The following is a 23,843-nucleotide window of genomic DNA, read 5'->3' on the forward strand; positions in this document are numbered from 1 at the left end:
AGTCACACAGCTAGGACTGAGTTCCCAGAAGGCAGGGACCTTTCTCATCATCTTTTCAGCCAGTGTGTAAAACAATGTCTGGCACAGGGGAAACACTCAGAAAATGTTACTGAATATAACTCAAATATGGGACCTCTAACATCAGACTTGAGTCTGAGCAATCCCATGATTCCATTCATCAAACACTAATAAACACAAGGTGAGAAGCATTGGTTAACTTCTTGTTTAGTAGTTACTGAGCCCAACAAGTTCCATAGCCTCGTCTGGGCATTTCTGATGCTGAGTAGAAACTCCTCCAGGGTAGGAGCTGGCTGCTCATGCAGCTGTTAGCTCACATGGCAGACTGCACAGGGTGACTCAACTCTCGGCTAAAGGAGGGCTTGCAAATTGATTCTTGAAAGAGGTTTGAAAGCAAATGAAGAACTTGGAAGGAGTGGCTTCTGAGAAGATGCTTCCAAAAAAGGACAGAAAATGAAGGCTTTGCTCTCTCACTCTCCACCGCATTGCAGGCTCAGGATAGCTCACATCTTGGTACCATTGGTAAACATCTAAAAAATCAGAGGCTGAGGCTAAGGAAGTCGTATTTTAAAATAAGTTATTAATAAAACACTTAAGAGGAAAACAGCAACCACTACCAGATTATGGGTCTTTACCACAGAAACCGCCAGTCATGGTTTAGAGAGCAATGGAGGGTGAAAAAATGTTAATACCCTTACTTTAAAGGGTGTGTATCTATTTCATTTGGAATTTCCTGTTCTAAATGCAGGGTTACTCTTTCTTAAACAAAAATGAATAGTGTTTTTTTTTGTTTGTTTGTTTTTTCCTGAGTCAGAACATTATATTTTTTGAAATTTGTCAATTCATAAGTTACTAGTTGCCACTCATTTTCAGAATTATGGGTTATTTCTAAGTCTTACATCACTTTGGAGTATATAGTCAAATCTCAGTTATTCAAAATTTAACAAAACAAAACTCATATAACTGGCAAACTCTATTCAGCTTAAAACAATCAGTGTTAAGGTTATGGCAAACATCTTTTCAAAGTATAATCTTAGGCATGTTTTAGAGGATGAACATCTCACTTCAATTGTATATATTCTAAGCATTTACAGTATTACATGATGATAAACTAATAATTGTCTGCATCAGAGTTTCTAAAAATGTAGTATTTGAACCACCTGCATAATTTAAAATGTGGTTCGCTGGACCCAGCCCATCAGAGTCCACGGTGAGGGTCCTAAAATCTCCTGAAAGTTACTTCCAGCAATTCTTTTTGCACATTGAAGTTGGAGAACCACTAGTCTAGAAAGACTCTGATGGTTTTCTCAGTTATCAGAGAACAATAAAATTATACTGTATTTAGAATATTCTTCCTGAGGCGGATGGTGGATTAACACAACTCTACAAGTGAAAGCAAAATGGCTTTTCTTTTTAATCAAATTAATCATTACATTAAAACTTCACTTACTAGGCATCCCAGTTAATTGAGATTTACCGTGTGTAGCAATGTTAAGAGGTTGGCTAACTGGAAGAATGAATTTTCAGTAAACCAGCTGAGAACAGTGATAAGATAAGCTTCTTTGAGAGTACTCAGAGCAATGTCAAGGACTTTGGTAACTTCAATGTTCTTTTTCTAAATTCTTGTGAAGTTTTGTCTTTTTCTAAGATGTAGTGAAGAAGAAATATGTCAAAACACTACAACACAATTCGAGCATTTTGTTAACTTTGCTTCGTATCAAAAGACAATACTGTTTGCTCCTCCCCCTCTTGGCACTAAGTGCTTTGGGGTGTTTTATTCCTTAAATAAGTGCCATTCGGCGCCTGTGTAGATGAAGATGTCAACACAGCATGTCTCAGTTCTGTGTCTATTCCCTAAACATTTTGGATTTGACAAAACTGTCCCCCTTCTCTACAGGGCAGAGATGTAACCTTGACATTGATGAGTGCGCCTCTAATCCCTGTCGCAAGGGTGCCACATGCATCAATGACGTGAATGGCTTCCGCTGCATATGCCCCGAGGGGCCCCATCACCCCAGCTGCGTCTCGCAGGTGAACGAGTGCCTGAGCAACCCCTGCATCCACGGCAACTGTACCGGAGGCCTCAGTGGGTGAGGAGCGGCCGTGTAGTATTCCTTCCTTTTCTTTTCTTTTTAAATCCTCACCCAAGGATATTTTTTCCATTGAATTTTGGATAGAGCAGGAGGGAGGAAGGGAGAGAGAGAAGGAAGCATCAATGTGAGAGACACGTTGATTGATTGCATCCCGCACCACCCCAGCTGGGGCCAGGGATCAAACCTGCAACCAAGGTACGTGCCCTTGACTGGGAATTGAACCTGCGACTCTTTGGTCCATTGGCTGACACTCTAACCACTGAGCAAGACTGGCCAGGGCTATAGTAATCCTTTCTTACTGACCTGTGTCGAGCCAGTTGGGTTTAAGTTCTGGCCATACATGCAGACGGGACCTGAGCTGAGATCTGGCTGCAGAGTGTGGAGTCTGTATCAAGTCTTCCGGATCGCCTCTTCACTACCTCCCACGACCGAGCAGGTGGGCGGGACAGGGAGGAATCCAGGGTTGTGTTATAAGTCTTTGGAAGTTGTGCTTTTAATACTTATTGCACGATTGAGTTCTGAGGGATGTTCTCTCTGATTTTTTCCCACTTAAGCTCAGCCCCATCCTAGCACATTACCAGTGTGTGCCTCTAAAGTAGAGTAGGCCTCCGCTAACTCACGGTGTGGCCCTGATAAAATGTGCACGGTTTGCAGGCCCCAGAGAGTGATGTGATATGTCGTTAGGTAATTTTCTAGAATCACAGAGGGTGACATTAGGTCCCCTGAGATAGTCTGTATTCTTGCTGTGCTTGCCAGAGGACAGGGCCCTGGCCATGGCCATTGTCATACTTCTAACAGGTGAAAGAATGAAGTGTTTAGAGGAGAATGGGATATCAAGTCATTTCCAAGATGAATTTTCTTAGCATTCCTGCTTCAACGTTGGGCAGCCTTCAAAGCGTCCCACCCACCCACACTTTCCTAAGAACCTCCAGACAAGGAAGCCACATCTCCTGACACAGCATTCTAAGTGCTAATGATGTTCACATTGTGAACAATGTCCATATACTTCAAATACCTGTTTCTGCTCAGTACCCGAGGTGCTCTCTGGGGCAGGGTTTCCAATCTGAACAAAGCATATCTCAGAAATCAGACATTCCAAGAGCTCTTTGGAGTGGCCTAGAGTCTCTGATACTAATCTACTTCCTGGGTGTCTGTTTTGCCTCAGAAACAAATGGTCCTACGGTTTGCTTTACTTTCGTTTCATAAAAAAGAAAGAAAAAATGTAGATTTATCCATGATAATATGTCTTTCAGATTGGTCCAATATGTTGTACCAACCTTGCTCTTTGCATACAAAAGCTCAGTGTAATTAATTAATTTATCTAGCATCTTTGTGAATCAGGGAAGCACAAGGAAGGAAGGTCATTTTCCTCCACATGGCCCCATAGGATCCCCACCGTGTTCATGGTGATCCCCACATATAGGTCCCAAGAAGGGGAGAAATGAGATTAACTTATCTTCATCTTCTCTTTCTCTTATTTCTTCACCACGTCCTGTATTTGACTCAATTGTGTATTCATTTGCCATAGTAAAGAATTCTGTCTTCTTTCAGATACAAGTGCGTCTGTGATGCAGGCTGGGTTGGCGTCAACTGTGAAGTGGACAAAAATGAATGTCTTTCCAATCCATGCCAGAATGGAGGCACTTGTGACAATCTAGTGAATGGATACAGATGTACTTGCAAGAAGGGCTTTAAAGGTGAAGGCAAAGTGCACATTTCCATCTCCCTGCTCTGCCCCGTGTTGCTGCATACTGCTTGGGTCTCGTCTTTCTTTCCCTTCTTTCTGTTCATTCACACAGCAAACATAATTGGAGCACCTAATATCTATGAGGCACTTGGGGAATAAAAACATAAATAGATATAGATTCTACTTTCAGCATGGCAGAGAGGGGAGCTATCAGAAGAGGACTATTGAAGGTGAGCAGCTAGGACTCCAGTTACACAGCTTGGAACAGGTGTTCTAATTGTAAGCTTCTTGGTGCAGGTTTGATTCTGTGATCATTCAAACGAGATATTGGTAGTAGAATGAAAACATTGTCTCACTGTAATTTTGACAGCAGTAATATCATGGAAGGATTTGTGTGTTCAAAACCTTCTAGCAAATTCTCCCACATGGTGAGATATTCTTATTTTATTTTTTGTTAATCCTCACCCAAGGACATTTTTCCATTGATTTTTAGATAAAGTGGAAGGGAGGGACGGGGAGAGAGAAACAGCAATGTGAGAGAGACACATTGATTGGTTGCCTCCCATAGGACCCCAACCAGGGCTGGGATTGAACCTGCGACCCAGGTATGTGCTCTTGGCCAGGAATCAAACCCTCAACCCTTGAGTGCACAGGCCAATGCTCTAACCACTTAACCAAACCAGCCAGGGCTGGTGAGATATTCTTAGATACATAGTTCCCTGTGGCTTCCTGGAAAAATACATAAAAGGAGTGTACTGTGTAAAATTATGTTTTCAGTTGTCACTGTTGTATTTCTGCCATCAGTTTTCTCTTGGAAACTCATGAAAGAGAAGTGAGGGTAAATCATTGATATTTGAACTGCTCTATTCACTTAGTCATTTAATTTCCCACTCAAAAGTTGTTCCAGGCTACTGTGAATCATCAGTGTGTTTGGAGTCACTTTATTTGATTAATTGAAAATTTTCTGAAACCATATTTTCGTCATTAATTTACTGATATATTACATTACATTTGCAAAGAAACGTTTAGATTTAAAAGCACTCTTATGTTTTTATCTCACTGAGACTTGTTCACCAACGAACAAAATCAAAATGAACAGTCCATAGTTGTATGGCTGTTGAATAGCCCTCTGCACTCTCAGATCATCACTTTTTTACAGTGCTCTCGTTCCCTATTTCAAGCTCTGTACCAGGCCTCACTGAAGATGCAAAGGAGGGTAATAGTTGGGTTCTGTCCTGTCCCCATAAATGCTTATTTACTTTTCTCTTTTTTTTAGCGGGAGTAGACTTTATGTCTTGGGTCAGGGAAGACTGCTTTGGGACTTCAAGTACTGCCACAGGACTGCCTCTGAAAGAGGGGGCGTAACTCGCTTTGGTGAATGTATTCGGGGATGTAACCCCTTGATGGCGCACACCCCTTCTTAAGCTCTGCCCAGATACTTTGTATACAAAGAGCTTATATTTAGATACAGCAGCAAATTTTTGGCCTTAATGAACTTCTTGGTTCATTATTGAGAAATTACTTGTGCTGTATTTGGGGGTGCATTAGACTTTCAGGATATTAGAACATACTGTTCCTCCATTAGTATTTTAGCCAATTAAGCGCTGTTTTTTTTACTGGCGTACTGTATGTCAAGGACTTGTCGCTGAGATGAATGAGCAGGTGTTTCATGTTTACCACTAAGAGGATTGCTCAGCAATTCAGGTAATGAGGAGGCTGACAGAAACTCACTGCCTTTGGTTTTTCCCCTTTTCTGTCTTCAGGCTTTAACTGTCAAGTGAATATCAACGAATGTGCTTCAAATCCATGCCTGAACCAAGGAACCTGCTTTGATGACATAAGTGGCTACATTTGCCGCTGTGTGCTGCCGTACACAGGTGAGCCCCACAGGTGCAGGGACAAAGGGGATGCTCGGTCTCCTTGTCCTTCCACACCTCTGAGTCTCAGAGAGGGGATCTGTGGGGCCCTGGGGCTGCTCTGGGGAGACCCCCGGTAGCCTGTCCTGCCCTCACTGCCTGGATCTTGAGAAAACAGTGTGTGACCTCCTTAGATGCAAGTGCTGGGAAGACTCATTTGCCTTCTTTGCTCCTTTGCTTTTCATTATGTATGGTTGGAACTGATGCATACCTGATGATTTAGTCCGTTACTGTGAACGGACCAGTGTCTCCATGGCCCATGCTCAGCCTTAGTTTCAGTGACAAGGCTGCCACATTGCTAATTTACTGTGTGCCAGACATTTTATATACTTTGGATTATTTACTCTAGTGCTCACAGTAATTCAACAAATAGAAGTTCCTATCACCATTTTACACCTGAAGAAGCTGTGGCACAGAGAGGTTACTTGCTGAGGGTTACAGAGGTAGGTGGTAGACCTAGGATTCACCCACAGGTCTCTGAACCCAGAGCTGGTCCTGAACTGCTGTTCTTCTCCTCACATTCAGCACAACTGCGTCTCATTCAGAGAGGTGTTGCCCCTGGATGGCGATCACACACGGGAGACATGGGCGTGACTTCATTTTATGCCAGGTGTTCTTTGTTTCAGGCAGTATTTTAGGTGTGTGCCTGGACATTTCTGCTTTGTGTTCTCCTGCCTCGTTACTGCCATCTTGTGATTGGTTGTATTTGTGTGGCTTGTTGACCTCCTCGTCATCCCATTTTCTTCATCTCTGGGAAACAAAACAAGACACATGGATGATGGCTTTGCATGATCCTCCAGTGTGCAGCATGCAGGCAGGAGTGTGCCTGGACCCTCACTACCTTGGAGTCTTGAGCTATTCATAGCTGTCACTAGTGACACTGAGCAGTATAGAGTGGCACGTGGCCTCAAGCATGACTCCGTGACCCGAAAGACTTGATGCTACATTGTTCCCTATGCGGGACTGTAGAAGAAATGTTCATGTAGGGAAATGGCATTTAGCCAGCCTGGGGAATAAAATCAAAGTTATCAGAGATCCCTAGCTATCCCCAGTCAAAGACAGTCTGCGCCATATCATTTTATAGTGACAATGCCATTTTTGTTGGCTATGAGAAGATCATGTCACTTGCTGCCATAAAGACTAAGAATTGATGGCTACGGGACATGTAAGCAGATGTCACTCTGCTCAGCCACGTTATAGTCTTATATATACAGTTCATCTGGAAATTACTTATTTTGTCTTCTTGCTATTCAGATACTATAAAACTATTTGACTATATGCAAATGTCAATCAAGTCAGAGCCAAGACTCAAAGGACCATAGGTCTCTCAGATTGCAAAGCTTTAGACTTGCATTCAGAGAGCATCCTTTGATATAGTATTTGGGGAAATTTACGTTTCCCTGGCTAATTTTCTGTCCTAAACTCTGTCATTTGCTTTGCAGGCAAGAACTGTCAGACTGTATTGGCTCCCTGTTCCCCAAATCCTTGTGAGAATGCTGCTGTTTGCAAAGAGGCACAAAACTTTGAGAGTTACACCTGCCTGTGTGCTCCTGGCTGGCAAGGTAACTACATGGGAGTGGAGAAACCAGAAGTTTTCAAAAAAGTGGTCAGATCAGCAGAATATATGGAAGGCTCTGGTCTTTGTGCAGGAGCTAACTGGAATGAATTAGAAAGCCTTTCCATTTGCGTGTCTATGGGGTCCCCTAGTGGCTGGAAGACTCCAACCTGAGTCAAACCATGATGTCCTGCAGGAAATTTTGGCACCTGTGCAGCAACTTGCCAGGGGCACAGAAGCCTTAAGGGACTTCCCAAAGCAGGAGACTAACCAGAGTACCCTTGGAGTAGCCCATCCGCCCCAGCAGAAGCTCGGGCACCACCTGAATCTCTGTGGGAATCAGCTTCCAAAGATCGGACCATTCATTGCCCCCATGTTTCTAGGTCCGCGGTGCACAGCTGACATCGATGAGTGTCTCTCCAAGCCCTGCTTGAACCATGGTCTCTGCCATAACACCCAGGGCAGCTACATGTGCGAGTGTCCTCCAGGCTTCAGTGGTATGGACTGTGAGGAGGACATCGATGACTGCCTCGCCAGTGAGTATGCCAGCCAACTCCTTCGCCCCACTCCCCCCGGGACAGAGAAGCACGCAGGGAACACAGAATAGCACAGTGGAGGCAACTGCCTCTCTGCGCTAAGACTGGCCACCCCGATCGTTTATCATGTCTTTAATATTAGTATTTTTTAAATCTTCTTTTGGAAGCGAGGAGCTTTAGGAGCTCAGGCAGCGGAATCTCTTCTAAGCATTTCCTTAGTGGTTTACGTTGACGAAGTAGGACAGCGCTATGATGGCTCTTTTTTCTAAGCAGGTCTGTTGAGGTACAATTAACATTTAATACACTGTCACTCTGTTACATGACATGGCAACTGAAACTATCACTCAACATAATGAACATACCCATCCTCCTAAAAGTGTCCTCATCTCTTGTAATTTATTCCTTCTTTCCACTTCCCTGTTCCAGGCAGTCAGAGATCTACCTTTGTTACAGATTTGTTTGCATTTTTCACAGTTTTATATAAATGGAGTCATATAACACAAAGTCTTGTTTAGGATAAGGGAATGTGACTTATCTTACTCAGTGTATTATTTGAGGCTCCTCCATGTCGTGTGTGTTAGTAGTTCATTCGTTTTTACTGCTGAGTAGCTTTCCATTGTTTGGATGTGCGACAGCTCACTAGTAGGACATGTGGCTTTTTTACAGTTTGTGGATATTACAGATTAAGCTGCTATGAGTGAGCCTATATGGACATGTGATTTTATTTCTCTTGAATAAATATCTAGATGACAGGTGAATACATGAATTATGTAGTAGGTATATGTTTAACGTTTTACAAAATTGCCAAAATATTTCCAAGGTGGTTGTACCATTTTCTTTCTTATAAGCATTGTATGAGACTGCCGGTTAAATCACAACCTCAGGAACACGCGATATGATTACTCATTTTCATTTTAGTCATTCTAGTGGGTGCATGTAGTATTTCAACCTTCATTTTCCTATTTGTGAATGATGTTGAGTCTCTTTCATGTGCTCATTAGCTGTATAGCATACTTAGTGAGGTGTCATTCAAATCCTATGCCTATTTGTCTTATTGTTGAGTGAGAAGAGTTCTTTGTACCCTAGATCAATATTCTGTCATAAATTTGCATTACAACTATTTTCTGCCAATTTTTAGCTTCTGTTTGATTTTTTTTGAAGAGAAAGGATTTAATTTTGATAAAATTCAATATATCTATAATTTTCTTTCATAGTTCATGTTTCTTATTCCTTGTTTAATAAATCTTTAACCCAAGGTCACTGAGATTTTATCTTCTTTGATTTCTTCTGAAAGTTTTAGTACATGATCTATCTTGAGTTAATTTTAACATATAGTGTGAGTTTTAAAGGGTGTGTGTGTGTGTGTGTGTGTGTGTGTGTATTCTTACTCGAGGATATTTTTCCATTGATTTTTAGATAAAGTGGAAGGGAGGGAGGCAGAGAGAGAGAGAGACATCGATTGGTTGCCTCCTACATGACCCCAGTGGGGGCTAGGGACTGCACCTGCAACCCAGGTACATGCCATTGGTCCAGAATCAAACCAGACCCTTGGATCTACAGGCTGACACTGCAGGCTGAGCCAAACTGGCCAGGGCTAGTTTTGAAGGTTTTAAAGACTTTTTTTTCTGTTCTTGCTAATAAACTCCTTACTATTAATCCTAGATTAATTTAGCTTCTAGTTTAATTTAGATTAGGATTTTTTATAGAGATAATCATGTTATCTCTAAATAAATAACTACTATACCTTCTATTTTTTTGAAATCTGTATGCATTTATTTTTTCTTTCCTTATTGTAATTTAGTATGTCCTAGGTACAGTTGATGGAGAGTTTTTCTTTTTTCCTTTATTGACTTTTAGAGAGGGAGAAAGGGAGAGGGAGGGAGAGAGAGAAACATTGATGAAAGAGAACATTGATTGGCTGCCTCCTGCATGCCCCCCACCCCACTGGGGATTTGGCCCACACCTGGGCATGTACTCTGACTGGGAATCAAACCCGTGGCCTTTTAGTGCATGGGTTTACACTCAACCACTGAGCCACACCAGTCGGGCAGTTGATGGAGAAATTTAAGGGATTGGGATCAAACTCTTTGGATTTCTTTCCCACACTGATTAGTATATGAATCAAATTTTTCAGTATTTAAATTTTTTTTCCTATTTGAAGTAGGACTGGTAATGTCTATAATTAGTTTTAAATAATTTAATAAATTATAGTGGGTTTCCTAGTAACTTTGTGCTGTAAATAAGAAGGGATAATATGCCCTGGCCAGTTTGGCTCAGCGGTTGAGCATCGGCCTGCAGACCAGAGAGTCCCGGGTTCGGTTTCCGCTAGGGGCACATACTACCAAAAAAAAAAAAAAAAAAAGAAGGGGCAATATGATTTTTACAATTGCTCTAGTAAAGATTACAGATGAGCCTTTAGTTTTCTTTTTATATTTATAACCTGTCTTTGCAATTATATTTTAAGGTCCTTAAGGGTAGGGGCTACATCTTATTTTTCTTGTTCTGATTTGAATGACACTTAAATTGCAGAGGATAGCCCCATGATGGTGGCTCAAATGTTGTTGATTAACTGCTATGAGTGTAAGGCGTTCTAGGATTGAGCTATGTGATATTTAAAATAAAAATTGAAAAAACACCTTTGCTTCCTAATTCTGACAAAACCTAAAAATTAAAAACAAAATAGAAAGGAAAGATGAATGGCAGGAAGGGAGGTGTTTTAGGTGTACAACATCATAATAATTCGACCGGTTTGGCTCAGCGGTTATAGTATCGGCCTGCAGTCCAGAGAGGCCCGGGTTCGGTTCCCGCTAAGGGCACGTACCTCGGTTGCAGTTTGTCCCCAGCCCTGGTTGAGTCGTGCAGGTGGCAGCCACTCAATGTGTCCCTTTCACGTCGATGTTTTTCTCTCTCTCTCTTCCTCTCTCTCCCTCCCACTCTATCTGAACAAAGACTGGAAAAATGTCCTCGGGTGAGGATAAAAAGAGTTGGAATGGTTGCTGCTCTTAGTGTGACTCAGTTCAGGTCACTCACCTTTATGAGTCTAAGATGAAATTGCTGCTGCTGTTCAGAGCCCTAATTCTTTTGTGTAATGTCTTAGATCCTTGCCAGAACGGAGGTTCCTGTGTGGATGGAGTGAATACTTTCTCCTGCCTGTGCCTTCCGGGCTTCACTGGGGACAAGTGTCAGACGGACATAAACGAGTGTCTGAGCGAGCCCTGTAAGAATGGAGGGACTTGCTCCGACTATGTCAGCAGTTACACTTGCAGGTGCCAGGCGGGGTTCGAAGGAGTCCACTGTGAGAACAACATCAACGAGTGCACTGAGAGGTGAGCCCCACGCCCTCGGGCCCCGGTGTCTTATGGGAAAGAGAGAGCACAATACTGGGTTGTGGGGCAGGGGTAAGGCATCCACTTGGGTCCCAGTCCACTATCATCTCCTAGTGCCCGGTCCTGATTCCTTGTAGATGTGTAGTTAGCAGGTCAAAGGTCAGGGGTTGACAAGCTTAGTGGGATGGATCCTTATTTATTTCTAGATTAGGGAACAGAAAAAGCTGTAATTCTGAACAAAAGAAAAATTCTCCGCTTTGTCTTTTGTTCCTATTAGTTGATAATTTAAACATTCCTATTTCTTTTCAGAGTTGTCATCACTGTTTAAGTAATTTCTGGGAGGTGTGTTTTTCTTCATTATTATCAGCAAATTTGTTCTATTTCTCTTTCATAAAGAGAGCCATAGTCAAGAGCTGTCTGTCTAGCACTTTTCTTATAAATTAAATTGACTTAAGGGGAAAGTGAAATATGATGTAGAAGAACTTTCGAAACCTTCACTTTCTCTGCAAATCTCTCATCAACTCAGCCTTTTAAATACTCCTCTCAGCTTCTTGGTTGTGGATCGGAAACCGGGACTCAAGGCCAACTGGCAACCAGTCTGGTTCAGAAAAAGGTCAAATTTACTGGAAGTAGGTGTTTGGGATGCTCAGGAGTATTTGCCTTGGTAACATCTTAGATTCCAGGAACCTTGCTTTTTAAATAGCAGGTCAGAGGACCAGGTTACGTAGCTGATGGTGCTCTCCTGTTGGCTCCTTAGCTCCTGTTTCAACGGTGGCACGTGTGTCGATGGGATTAACTCCTTCTCCTGCTTGTGCCCTGTGGGCTTCACTGGCCCGTTCTGCCTCCACGAGATCAATGAATGCAACTCTCATCCTTGCCTGAATGAAGGAACGTGTGTTGACGGCCTGGGTACCTACCGCTGCACCTGCCCCTTGGGCTACACTGGGAAGAACTGTCAGGTAATTAAATATGAGCCCACGCAGCTTCCTCAGAGAAGCAAAGAACTATACCTATTTCTTGTCTAGGCAGAACAGTCCCTCCTAAAAGAGAAAATTCTGGTCTCAGGAATGTCCCTGAGATAAATCAGGTTGACTTCTTAATAGCTAGTAAATTCTAAAATAGTGACGCTGGCAAGATTGTGCGGATTAACAAATATAAGATTGTTTACAGTGAGAACTGCAGGAAAATATATGTGGGAAATAAGCACATAGTATTTACATTGAAAATATAAAAAGGGAAAAAAGAACAATAAAAAAGTTAAAATTTTAAAGGTCAGATGTACTATCTAAGGGGATAATAGGTATCATATCTTACATTGTTGTAACATCCTGAAACCAAGCTATTCGCATATCTTTTAACTTCAAAATATATAAGTATACCATTTTATAGACTCTTAGGATGGAAAGACCCCTCAGAACCAATTAGTCCAGCCTTTCATTTCATGGAAGGAGAAACCAAGTCCCAGAGGGACAGACTTAATTCTTCCAAGGTTACATACCAAACATTGTGTTTAATTTTATGCTATTTTACCTCTTAAAACAATGGTAAAATGATAGAATTAGGGATAAATGGCCAACTTTAACTAGCTTTACAGGTCCACTTCGGTAAGGCTTTGTCTATATTGGACATGCAAATATACCATCTCTGCACATTAAACAGCTTGCTGCCAATTCTGAGGATCTGGAGGACATTCTTCACTGGATTCTGTTCTCGTGGTGTGGGATAGTAAATGCTGGTGGACCCCTCTGCCCTTCCCCCACCGCCCCCGTTTTGCACAGTCTATTGTGAACTTGCCTTGTCTCCCAGAGGCCAAGCCCCGTATGGGTGCTGTGGGCAGAGGTGCAAGTCCGCTGGCACTCTGCCTCATGTTTGTCAGAAGCCTGATTTTCTCCCCTCAAAACAAGCTGTTTGACAATTTTTAGCTTTATTAACATGCTTTAAGTCCTTTTACTCATGTTCACCACAGACCCACGTGGATTTCTTGCATAGGCTTAGCAGAGGGAGTTTTCACGTCTGACAGCTTTGACTCTTGCTTTCTAGCCCAACAGGGTGGCCATAGATCTAGATATAATCATGATATAGGGAATAACAACCTATTGGGCTGCCTCAAATTCTTAAATTTCTCTGGTAAGAACTTTTTAAATAGCAGAGCTGAGAAGAATTGAACTATATAAAATGATTAGATTACTTGGGAATACTGGATCTGGTTTAAGGCTTGGGGCCTGGAGAGTATTATGCTGAGTGAAATAACCCAGTCAGAGAAAGACAAGTATCCCATGATCTCACTTAGTTGTGAAATCTAATGAACAAAATAAGCTAACAAATAAAAAAGATCCAGAGACATGGAAGTGGTGAACAGACTGACAGCCCTCAGAGGGAAGGGGAGAGGAGGGCAAGAAGAGATAAAGCAAAGAGTTGACATGCATATGTGCATGACCAGTGGACACAGACAACACTGTGGTGAAAGCAGGGGGCGGGGGAGGGTGTCGGTGGGAGAAGAAAGGAGGAACCTCTGTAATATTCAACAATAAAGATAAATGTAATAGATAGCAGAGCTAAGAGGGATTGGACTATATAAAATGATTAGATTATTTGGGAACATTGGATCTAGTTTAAGGCTTGGGTGAGGGCTTTAAAAAAATTAATGTGCTTTTCCTTGATGTATTGAAATGCTGTGTAACTTATGTTCTCCGTTGCTGGGATGTGGATGTTGATGTGTGTATGCCTCTGTTTCAGACTCTGGTGAACCTCTGTAGTCGGTCTCCATGTAAAAACAAAGGCACTTGTGTTCAGGAAAAAGCAGAGTCCTGGTGCCTGTGTCCGTCTGGATGGACTGGTGCCTACTGTGACGTCCCCAACGTCTCCTGTGAGGTGGCAGCCGCCCAAAGAGGTAAGCTCTGCCCCCTCGAGTCCAGGGGGCATTCCTCGGAGGTACTGACTGGCCGGCAGCATTTTAGGGCAGGTATTGTCACTGTGGGATGAGAGGGAAGGGCAGACAGTACTGGGTGGGCAAGGCTCTGGCAAAAGGCTCTGAGACGCAGGATGAAATGGGCAGAGAAACAGGTTTAGAGATTCCAAAGAGAAATGTATTTTTACACCTCTTCTTTATCCATTCATCTATCAGTGGGCATCAATTGTTTCCATATCTTGGGTGTTGTGAATAATTCTGTCATGAACATAGTGGTGCACATATCTTTTCAAATTAGTGTTTTCATTTTCTTTGGATAAATAACCAGAAGTGGAATTGCTGGGTCATGTGGGAGTTCTATTTTTAATTTTTTGAGGAACCTCCATACTGTTTCCCATAGTGGCTGTCACAGTTTACAGTCCCACCATCAGTGCACAAGGGTTCCCTTTTCTCCACGTTCTCACCAACACTTGTCATTTGTTGACTTTTTGGTAATAGTCATTCTGACAGGTGTGAGGTGATATCTCATTGTGGTTTTAATTTGCATTTTCCTGATGATTAGTGATGTTGAACATCTTTTCGTATGTCTGTTGGCCATCTCTCTGTCTTCTTTGAAGAAATGTTTATTCAGGTCTTTTGCTCATTTTAAAAATGGAAAAACATTTTTTAATGTTGAGTTATATGAATTCTTTATATATTTTGAATATCAATCTCTTATCAGATATAAGATTTGTAAATATTTTCTCCCACTTACTAAGTTGTCTTTTCATTCTGTTAATGGTTTTGTGGGTTTTTGTTGTTGTTAATCCTTCACCAAAGGATATTTTTTTCATTGATTTTTTTAGAGAGTGGAAGAGAGGGGTTAGAAGAGAGAGAGAGAGAGAGAGAGAGAAACATCAATATGAGAGAGATATATCAATTAGTTGCTTCCCCCCCCATAGGTTGGGGATTGAACCTGTAAGCCGGGTATGTGCCCTTGACCGGTGGGTGGGCCGATGCTCTAACCACTGATGCTCTAACCATGTTAATGGTCTTTTGCTCTGTAAAAGCTTTTGAGTTTGATACAGTCCTATGTGTTTATTTTTGCTTTTGTTACCCTTATCTGAGGGGACATATAAAAAAATATATTGTTGCCCTGGCCGGTTTGGCTCAGCGGTTAGAGCATCGGCCTGCGGTCCAGAGAGACCCGGGTTCGGTTCCCGCTAAGGGCACGTACCTCGGTTGCAGTTTGTCCCCGGCCCTGGTTGGTCGTGCGGTGGCAGCCACTTGATGTGTCCCTTTCACATCGATGTTTCTCTCTCTCTGTCTCTTCCTCTCTCTCCCTCCCACTCTATCTATACAAAAAATGGAAAAATGTCCTCGGGTGAGGATAAAAAAAAATATATATATATATTGTTAAGACCGATGTCATTGAGTTTACTGCCTATGTTTTTTTCTAGGAGTTCTATGGTATCAAGGTTTACATTTAAGTCTTAATCCATTTTGAGTGTATTTTTGTATATGGTATAAGAAAGTGGTAGAGTTTTATTTTTCCATATATCTATTCAGTTTTTCCTACACCATTGATTGAAGAAACTGTCCTTTTCTCATTGTATATTCCATCATAGATGAATAGATAAAGAAGATGTGGGGGGGTGTGTTTGTGTGTGTGTGTGTGTGTGTGTATATATATATATATATATATATATATATATATATATATATATATGGGACTATTACTCAACCATAAAAAAGAGTGAAATCTTGCCATTTGTGATAGCATAGATATCTAGAGGGTATTATACTAAGTGAAGTAAGTCAGAGAAAAGGAAATATCATATGGTTTCACTTATATGTGTAATCTAAAACAAACAAACAAAACAGACTTATACATACAGAGAACAAACTGATGGTTGCCAGGCGGGAGGTGGTGGGGGATGGTTAAAACACGTGAAGGGAATCAACAGGTACAAACTTCCAGTTATAAAACGTGCCATGGGGATGTGGTGTACAGCATAGGAAATATAGTCAATGGTATTATCATAATTTTATATGGTTACTACAAATGTAGATGGTTACTACACTAGTCATAGTGATCACTTCATAAGATGTATAAATGTCGAATTATTATGATGTTGTACACCTACAACTAATGTAATCTGTTGTACACCAACTACACTTTAATAAAAATAAGAACTGTATTTTAAATGATGAAGGCATAGAGTATTCTACATTCAGGGCTTGTTTATTTCTAATACATGTCTGGTGTTGAGAGTCCTGAATTAGAGAAAAATAAAATTTGATGTGTCAACTAGCTTGATTAGTTTGCTCATTCGTTGATCTGCACCTGACGTGTCCTGTGTCTTCTGTGATGTCTCTTCCTCCACTGGGTTTCTCAGGGTTGTCTGTTGACAGCTTGTGCCAGCACTCAGGTGTCTGTATCGATGCGGGCAACTCGCATCACTGCCAGTGCCCCTTGGGCTACACCGGGAGCTACTGTGAGGAGCAGCTTGACGAGTGCTCGTCCAATCCCTGCCAGCACGGAGCCACCTGCAGGGACTTCATTGGTGGATACAGATGCGAGGTGCGTACCATAAGCAGGCACACATCAGAGACCTCCCAGAAGCTGGTGCATCTACTGTGAACATTAGCATGTTGAATTTAGCTGCTCTGTCTTATTTTACAAATTTATACTTTTTTTATCGATCACCATTACAGTGTTGACTGGTCCCTGTGTCTCAGTCCCCTGTGCCATAAGTTAACATAGCTCCAGTGAGATACTTTCATAGAGGTCTGGAGCCTCACTTCCACGGGGTTGCCTCTGCTCATTTTAAAAATCAGAGCCCAGTGTTCACTACCAGAGTGCGTTTCACAGGTCCACCCCGCCTAGTGGCCCCTGGCATTTCCCTGAATGGCAGGTGAGATAGGAGAAGTTACTTTGAGGAGTGTCCCTTTGACCCGTGCCATCTTTGTGTACAGTCATTGATCAGTCAACTAATAATTCTTTCCAAAAAATGTTGCTCAGCCTGTTCTGTGTAGCGGTATACTGAGTATTGCATGTGTCTATTCGAGTAAGTATGTGTCATCTTAACATCTGAGAAGATAATGGTTTCGGCAAGATGTTAACAAAATACCAGAGGCGTGAATTTGATACTGATTCAGGCCACCAAGCAACAGAGTGAGAGGAGCTTTGCTCTGCTTCCTTTCATAAATCCGCCAAAGATGGCCCCTGTGTTTGCCTCTAGGCATTTATTTCTTCATAGCAGGCTTGGACCCTGGGACCTGTTCGCTCAAAAGCCTCCAGTGCTGAACTCGAAATTTTAAACATAACTGTAATAAGCAGATTTTGAGCCATTGTGAGCCTTCCTGCTTTGTATATTCTGCAAAGCAGCACCCAGTACCTGCTGGCCATAGCTAAGATAAGCCCCAGAACATAGAGACCCCAAGCCACTGCTGCCCTTCCGAGCGCTCCGGCCCGGAGACTCAGGCCTGGCTGCCGAGGGACATCACCAAGCACGGAAGCCGTTCTCAGTCACCCCTTCCCTTGGAGCTCACTGCACTCCTCTCTTTATTCCCGCATTTGGATGATCTCATGCCATGAGGGACTTCCCCACATTGACACCTGTCACAGCATTGCCCAAATAAAGCCACCTCATGGTCAATATCTTTTTTTCTTGATCGGCCCTGTAATCCCTCAAGCACCAAGACCTACCACGGCTTGCTAGCCTACCTCCCCTCATCTCATCCCTATCTTAACCAGTTTCTCACACATGCATGTGGTTTCCTAAACCTAGAGGTTCAGGAGGTGAATAAATGCAGTATCCGTACTACCATCCACACACGATTTGACCGAGTCAGCATCCTCATCGTATACAAAGGGGTGCATGTGTTAAAGATGGGACAGCCTGCACACGGGGACAGAGTTTTGCATATGGGGTCATACCTGCAATATCCCTCAGTACTCAGTCCTCACCATCCCCTTACAGTAGCTGATTCAGCTGGAGAGGTGAGTGCTGGTCAGCCGCAGCCAGCCCTGCACAGGGTGACTGCTGGGAGTGCGATGCTGCCAGAGAAGCATACAGGGGCCGGGCGGAGCCTGGGGCCGAGGGTCGCAGTGACGGTCCAGATCTCACTTGCTCTCGCAGTCTGTTTCCAGCAGTGGTCCAATGTTTCTTGTCTCTGTTTGCCTGGCAGTGTGTCCCAGGGTACCAGGGTGTCAACTGCGAGTATGAAGTGGATGAGTGCCAGAATCAGCCGTGCCAGCACGGAGGCACCTGCGTCGACCTGGTGGACCACTTCAAGTGCTCCTGCCCGCCGGGCACTCGGGGTATGAAATCAGCCTGCCTTTTCCCCGCTCGGGGCATTCTCTAAGTTATAAGTCCAATTTTAGTGTTGAGGGTTTTTAAAAAAAAAAAAAAATCACACATTTAGTTCTGAATCCTGATAGTTCAGCCATTTCATTCTCTCATCCCTTGCCTGGCTCTGAAGTTCTGTCTCGTGTTCTTAGTACTGTCTGGGTCTTATTGATGTCTTACGTTCCAGGACACACAGAATGTGGAAATCATATGATGTTGCACCAAAACTAGCCTGGTTGGCAAGATTTCTGGGAACTTCAAGGGAAAACAACCAGTAGCCTCTTAAATAAATAATTCACATTTACCAGCTTATTTATTTTTTAAAACTTGCCAAATCTTGCCTCCCTAAGGTGGGAAAATGAATGGATGAAAACATTGGCCTAACTTCATAAGCCCAGGGAAGGAGTCTGATAATGGCCTAAGAGTTGCAGTGAGTCCCACAGAGACACAACCTAGACTTGGCAGGGTGGAGCCGTCATCCTGCTGTGGCCTCTGCCTTGGAGAGGAGCTTGGAGTCTTGTTTGTTAGAAGAGATGAGGTTATATTGGTACCTGCTCTGAGCAGCCTGGGGGTTGGGGGGAGGAAGGTTGTGGGGTAGTAAGAGGCTATTCTCTACAGTGGGAAATTCATTCTCAGTGTTAAAGAGAATGTCAGGGAAGTATATATACTATCTTAGACCTTTGTGTCAGTGAGTCTGGATAATTTACCTTCCTTGTTCAGAGTTTGGCTAAATTAAAATAGAAGCGTACCCTGCTAGTAGGCTAGTTATTGAGCAGTGAGGTTAAAGGGGAAGAGAAAATGAAGGAGAAGCAAGCCTTTATTTATTTATTTTAAATCCTCACTCAAGGATATTTTCCCATTCATCTTCAGATAGAGTGGGAGGAAGAGGGGGAGAAAAACATTGATGTGAGAGAGAGACATCAACTGGTTGCCTCCCATAAAACCCTGACCAGGGCCAGGGACCAAACTGTGACCGAGCTACGTGCCCTTGACCGGAATCGAACCCGTGACTCTTTGGTCTGCGGGCCGATGCTCTAACTACTGAACCAAACCAGCCAGGGCAGAGAAGCAAGCCTTTAAACATTTAAAGATTTGTCCTGTGAAATGGAGAGTTGTTTTCTGCACTAAAAATCATTAATTGAAAGAAAAATAGGAGCCAACTTTGATTCATTATTAGTTTGTTTCTTTGAATACTTCCACTGTTTAGGACCAGCTAGGATTCTTGTGGCAGCAAATTAATCCCCAACTTTCAGTAGCTTAACACAACTATGTGTTTTTTTTTTCTTTTTCCTTTTTGGTCATGCAAACTCCTGAGCATGTTGGGCTGCCTCTCTCTATATTCTAGAGGTGTGGTTTGAAATACTCGGCCTTCAAGGCCTCCACAGGAGAGGCAGACGGACAGACCTGTAGGGTGATGTAGCAGCTTTCACCCATCACCCTTGCTCACAGTATATTGGCCAGAATTAGTAAAATGGTCTCAACCTGACTCCAAGGGCAACTGGGAAATGTGGGAGAGCACATGGACGTTCACTGGACAGTAACCTTTGCTAGCCCGTGAACTTTTACTAATTAGAGGTAGTTTTAGGATAGACCATTTCTTAAGGCAGCAAACGTTCTCTGTTCTAACACATCTGTTAAGAATGACTTAAACAATGGTTTTGCTATTATTATTGACAATCTTTTTCTCTTGGCATTTTGAGCATGTCATCCCCTGCTTTTTGACCTCCATGCTTTTTAATGCTAAATCAGCTGTTAAACTTATTGAGGCTCCCTTGTGATAGTTACCTCTCTCCTGGCACTTTCAAGATTCTCTTTGTCTTTGTCTTTGAAAGTTTGGTATTGTATGTAGGTGTGGGCCTCTTGAGTTTATCACATTTAGAATCTGTTGAGTAGTATATACTACATATATTTGGTTAGGTGTGTGGAGTTGTGTTTATTTCTTCTGGCTTGATTAGTAAAGATTATAGGAGACCCCCAAGACCCATGACCACATCGTGAAACAACCACAATGGTTGTTTTTGTTCCCACACTCCTGAGCCTTGGCTCTTGGCCCGGGGGCACCTCCAGTTCCAGTTACTGCAACAGTCTGTCTGTCCCTACCACTTGGCTTCGGGCTGAGGCTGAACTCCCGTTTCCTTGTTAGATCTGTCCATTACTGCTGGTTCCATTCTGAGGGAAGATGAGCATCTGTGTTCATTTCACCAGCAGTCCCTAAGTGCAAACACTCTGAGAGAGGGAGCACATACTGGTTTTATTTTTACTTTCTTGTTTGTGATTTAGTTTGTCAATAGGCACTATATACACATGGTCCAAAATGGTATACATACACACACATAGAAGAAGCATTCAGTGAAAAACTCCTCCCTGTCCCCCTACCTCATCCCTAGTTCTCCCTCTGCCACAAATAGGTAACTGCCACTTTTTAAAAGTTTCTGGTGTATCTTTCCGGAGTTGTTTTTTAAGGTACCTTCAGAATATCTGTATGCATATAGAAGCCAAATACAAAGAAAATTTTTCCTTATTTCTTACTCTGAAGATAGAATATTAGACACTTTTATAGTGAAATGCTGGTATCTTTTTTATTTTATTAAAAAATTTCAATGTTGACATTATTTGCAGGTGCCCCCCTTTGCCCACCTCACCCACCCGCGCGTCCTCTTCCCTTGGCCTTCACGAAACTCTTGTCTGTGCCCATGGGGTATGGATATATATGTTCTTTAGCTAATCCCTTCACCTCTTTATTCAGTCACTCCCACCACCCTCCCCTTGGGCACCGGCCAGTCTGTTCCATGTATCCATGCTTCTGGTTCCATTTTGTTCATCAGTTTATTTTGTTTGTTAGATTCCATGTATTAGTGAGATCATATGGTATTTGTCTTTCTCTGACTGGCCTATTTCACTTAGCATAATACTTTGCAGGTCCATCCGTGTCGTCTCAAAGGGTAAGAGATCCTTCATTTTTACAGCCACATAGTGTTCCATTGTGTCAATGTATCTCAGATTTCTTATCCGCTCATCTGCTGATGGGCACTGAGCTATTTCCAGATCTTGGCTATTGTTAATAGTGCTGCTATGAACATAGGGGTGCATCTATCCTTTCTAGTTCTTAAGATATATTCCTGGAAGTGGGATCGCTGGGTCAAAAGGCAGTTCCATTTTAAATATTTTGAGGAAATTCAACACTGTTTTCCACGGTGGCTGCACCAGTCTGAAGTCCTACCAACGGTGCACAAGGCACACACTCTTTTGCACTTGATTTTTTAAAACTTAATTGGAGATGTTTCAATATAAAAATATGGAACTCCTTTAATCGTTTTTATCCTGCAGAATTCCCTTTTATGGGCATGCCATATTTTACTTAACCAGTGCCCTAGTGGTAGAAATTTGGGTTGTCTCACATGTATGTAAAATAAATTTTTGGAAATGGAATTGCTGGACTAGGGAACATACACATTTGTAATTTGGGTTGATGTTGCTGAATTACAGTGTCTGAGCATACTTCTCAGTGTGGATGAGTGTATTCTCATTTAAGAGTCATTTGGTTTCCTTTTTCTGTGGTTTCTCCATTCATATCTGTAATGCTTTTTTTTCCCATTCCATTGTTGATCTTAATATTTTACTGAGGTTAGCTGTCTATGATACAAAATGTAAAAATATATTTCCCATATATTGTTTTTTATCTTTTTTTTTTTTTTTTTTTTTTGGTGTGGTGATTTTTTTTTTTTTTTTCATGTAGAGCTTTTTATTTTAATCAGGTTGAAGTTATCAATCTTTTTTTAGCTTCTGGATTTTGAATCCTAGTCAGCAACACCTTCCACACACTAAGATTATAGAGGACTTCTCCCATACTTTCTTCAAGTACTAGAACACTGGGGCGCTTTCCTTATGGACGCTGATTTTCCCAACACAGTACACTGGACATTTGAACTTTATACAATGATTTGAGAACTTTACCAAGTTCTAAATTCCCCTGTATATTTCGGAGTTTTCCTCTGCTTTCCTTTGTTGTTCTGTTGTTTATTAATTTATCAGTACACTCTAGTGGTTTTAATTATTGTGGATTTTCTTTTCCAAAGTTTTCTAGGCTATGTTTATAGTTTATTTTTCCATATAACTTTAGAGTCAGATTGTCTGTTAAAAATCCTATTGTTATTTTTTATTGGGGTCACATTAAATTTATGAGTGTACAGAAAAACAGACATCTTTAATGATGAGGAGTCTTCATCTATTCCTCTCCTTTTGTGTCTTTCATGACTATTTTGTTTTTTTATTATTATTTTGTTTGTTTTTATTGATTGTTTAGAGAGAGGAAGGGAGAGAGAGATAGAAACATCGATGTAAGAGAGAAACATCAGTTGGCTGCCTCCTGCACACGCCCTACTGGGAAATCAAGCTCACAACCCCAGGCCTGTGCCCTGACCGGGAATCGAACTAGGACCTCTCAGTTCATAGGATAATGCTCAATACACTGAGCCACACCAGCTGGGCCTTTCCCGACTATTTTAAAGTTTTCATATAGGTGTAGTACATTTCTTGTTAAGATTATTCCTAGATATTTTACCATTTGCTATTGCTATTGAAAATGAGGTCTTCTCTTACATTTTTCTTTTTCTTTTTAGTAGTACATCTTACATCCGTGTATGCTATAAATTCAAGTGATAGGAATACAGAACTGCTTTTCTTTCTTTCATAACTTTTTTAGTTGACCATGGGACCATTTCTAGAATAGTCATTGCTTTCTTTTGTTTTGTTCTCGAAAGTATTTACAGATATTTATACTGTATGGCTCATTTGCATTTATAGTACATTACAGTCGGCCCTCGTTTATCGCGGCTAATCGGGTCCAGACTCTACTGCAATAAATGAATTTCCGTGAAGTAGGGTTCTTTATTTATATGCAGTCGCCCCTCGCCACTTCGTGCTTCGACTTTCGCGGCTTCTCTCTATCGCGGTGTTTTCCATTATAGTATAGTATAGATTTGAGAAACCACGATAGAGTTGAAAAAGCCACGAAAGTGCGAAGTGGCGAGGGATGACTGTGAATGAGTTCTGTGTTAAGTAAAATAACCTTTGAGCTCTCAACAGGATATTTTCCCTCTATTAATATAAGAGACTAGTACATTTACACTATTTTGCAGAAAAATTGTGAATGAGTATTAAACTTTAAAAAGATCATTCAAAATTTAGTTTTAATTCTTACCAATATTTTTACATACTTGAAGTCTGTGTAGTTTATTGTTATGTTCTCTTTTGAACTATTTTGTATTTTGAATCATGATGAATAAATTAACAAAAAATTTTAAGTCTCTCTTGAGCTCCAGTTTCCTGGTGCTCCAGGTGAGACAAATAATGCTAGTTACTCCGTGGAGACGGCGTCGCTGAGTGGGAGAGGGATGTGCAGCCCTAAGCATATTTTCCTTTGCTGCAACTGGCCCTCAGGAGGATGGTGGCCGTCATGAATCGCGAGTGT

General features: G+C 41.9%; 1 protein-coding gene across 2 annotated transcripts in view; it reads left to right on the plus strand.

The window, feature by feature from the left end:
- NOTCH2 (notch receptor 2) overlaps nucleotides 1-23,843 on the plus strand; it is a 166,603-nt gene that overhangs the window by 125,383 nt on the left and 17,377 nt on the right. For both annotated transcript variants that reach the window (XM_036271970.1, XM_036271969.1), the window contains exons 13-22: nucleotides 1,916-2,108; nucleotides 3,663-3,808; nucleotides 5,562-5,675; nucleotides 7,157-7,276; nucleotides 7,653-7,805; nucleotides 10,903-11,131; nucleotides 11,889-12,090; nucleotides 13,868-14,021; nucleotides 16,418-16,602; nucleotides 18,213-18,345. In XM_036271970.1, the coding sequence (XP_036127863.1) occupies nucleotides 1,916-2,108; nucleotides 3,663-3,808; nucleotides 5,562-5,675; nucleotides 7,157-7,276; nucleotides 7,653-7,805; nucleotides 10,903-11,131; nucleotides 11,889-12,090; nucleotides 13,868-14,021; nucleotides 16,418-16,602; nucleotides 18,213-18,345 (1,629 nt within the window). The remainder of the gene's footprint in view (nucleotides 1-1,915; nucleotides 2,109-3,662; nucleotides 3,809-5,561; nucleotides 5,676-7,156; nucleotides 7,277-7,652; nucleotides 7,806-10,902; nucleotides 11,132-11,888; nucleotides 12,091-13,867; nucleotides 14,022-16,417; nucleotides 16,603-18,212; nucleotides 18,346-23,843) is intronic.

The sequence above is a fragment of the Molossus molossus genome, unplaced genomic scaffold (genome assembly GCF_014108415.1).
Source record: "Molossus molossus isolate mMolMol1 unplaced genomic scaffold, mMolMol1.p scaffold_m16_p_20, whole genome shotgun sequence".
NCBI classification, from domain to species: Eukaryota; Metazoa; Chordata; class Mammalia; order Chiroptera; family Molossidae; genus Molossus; species Molossus molossus.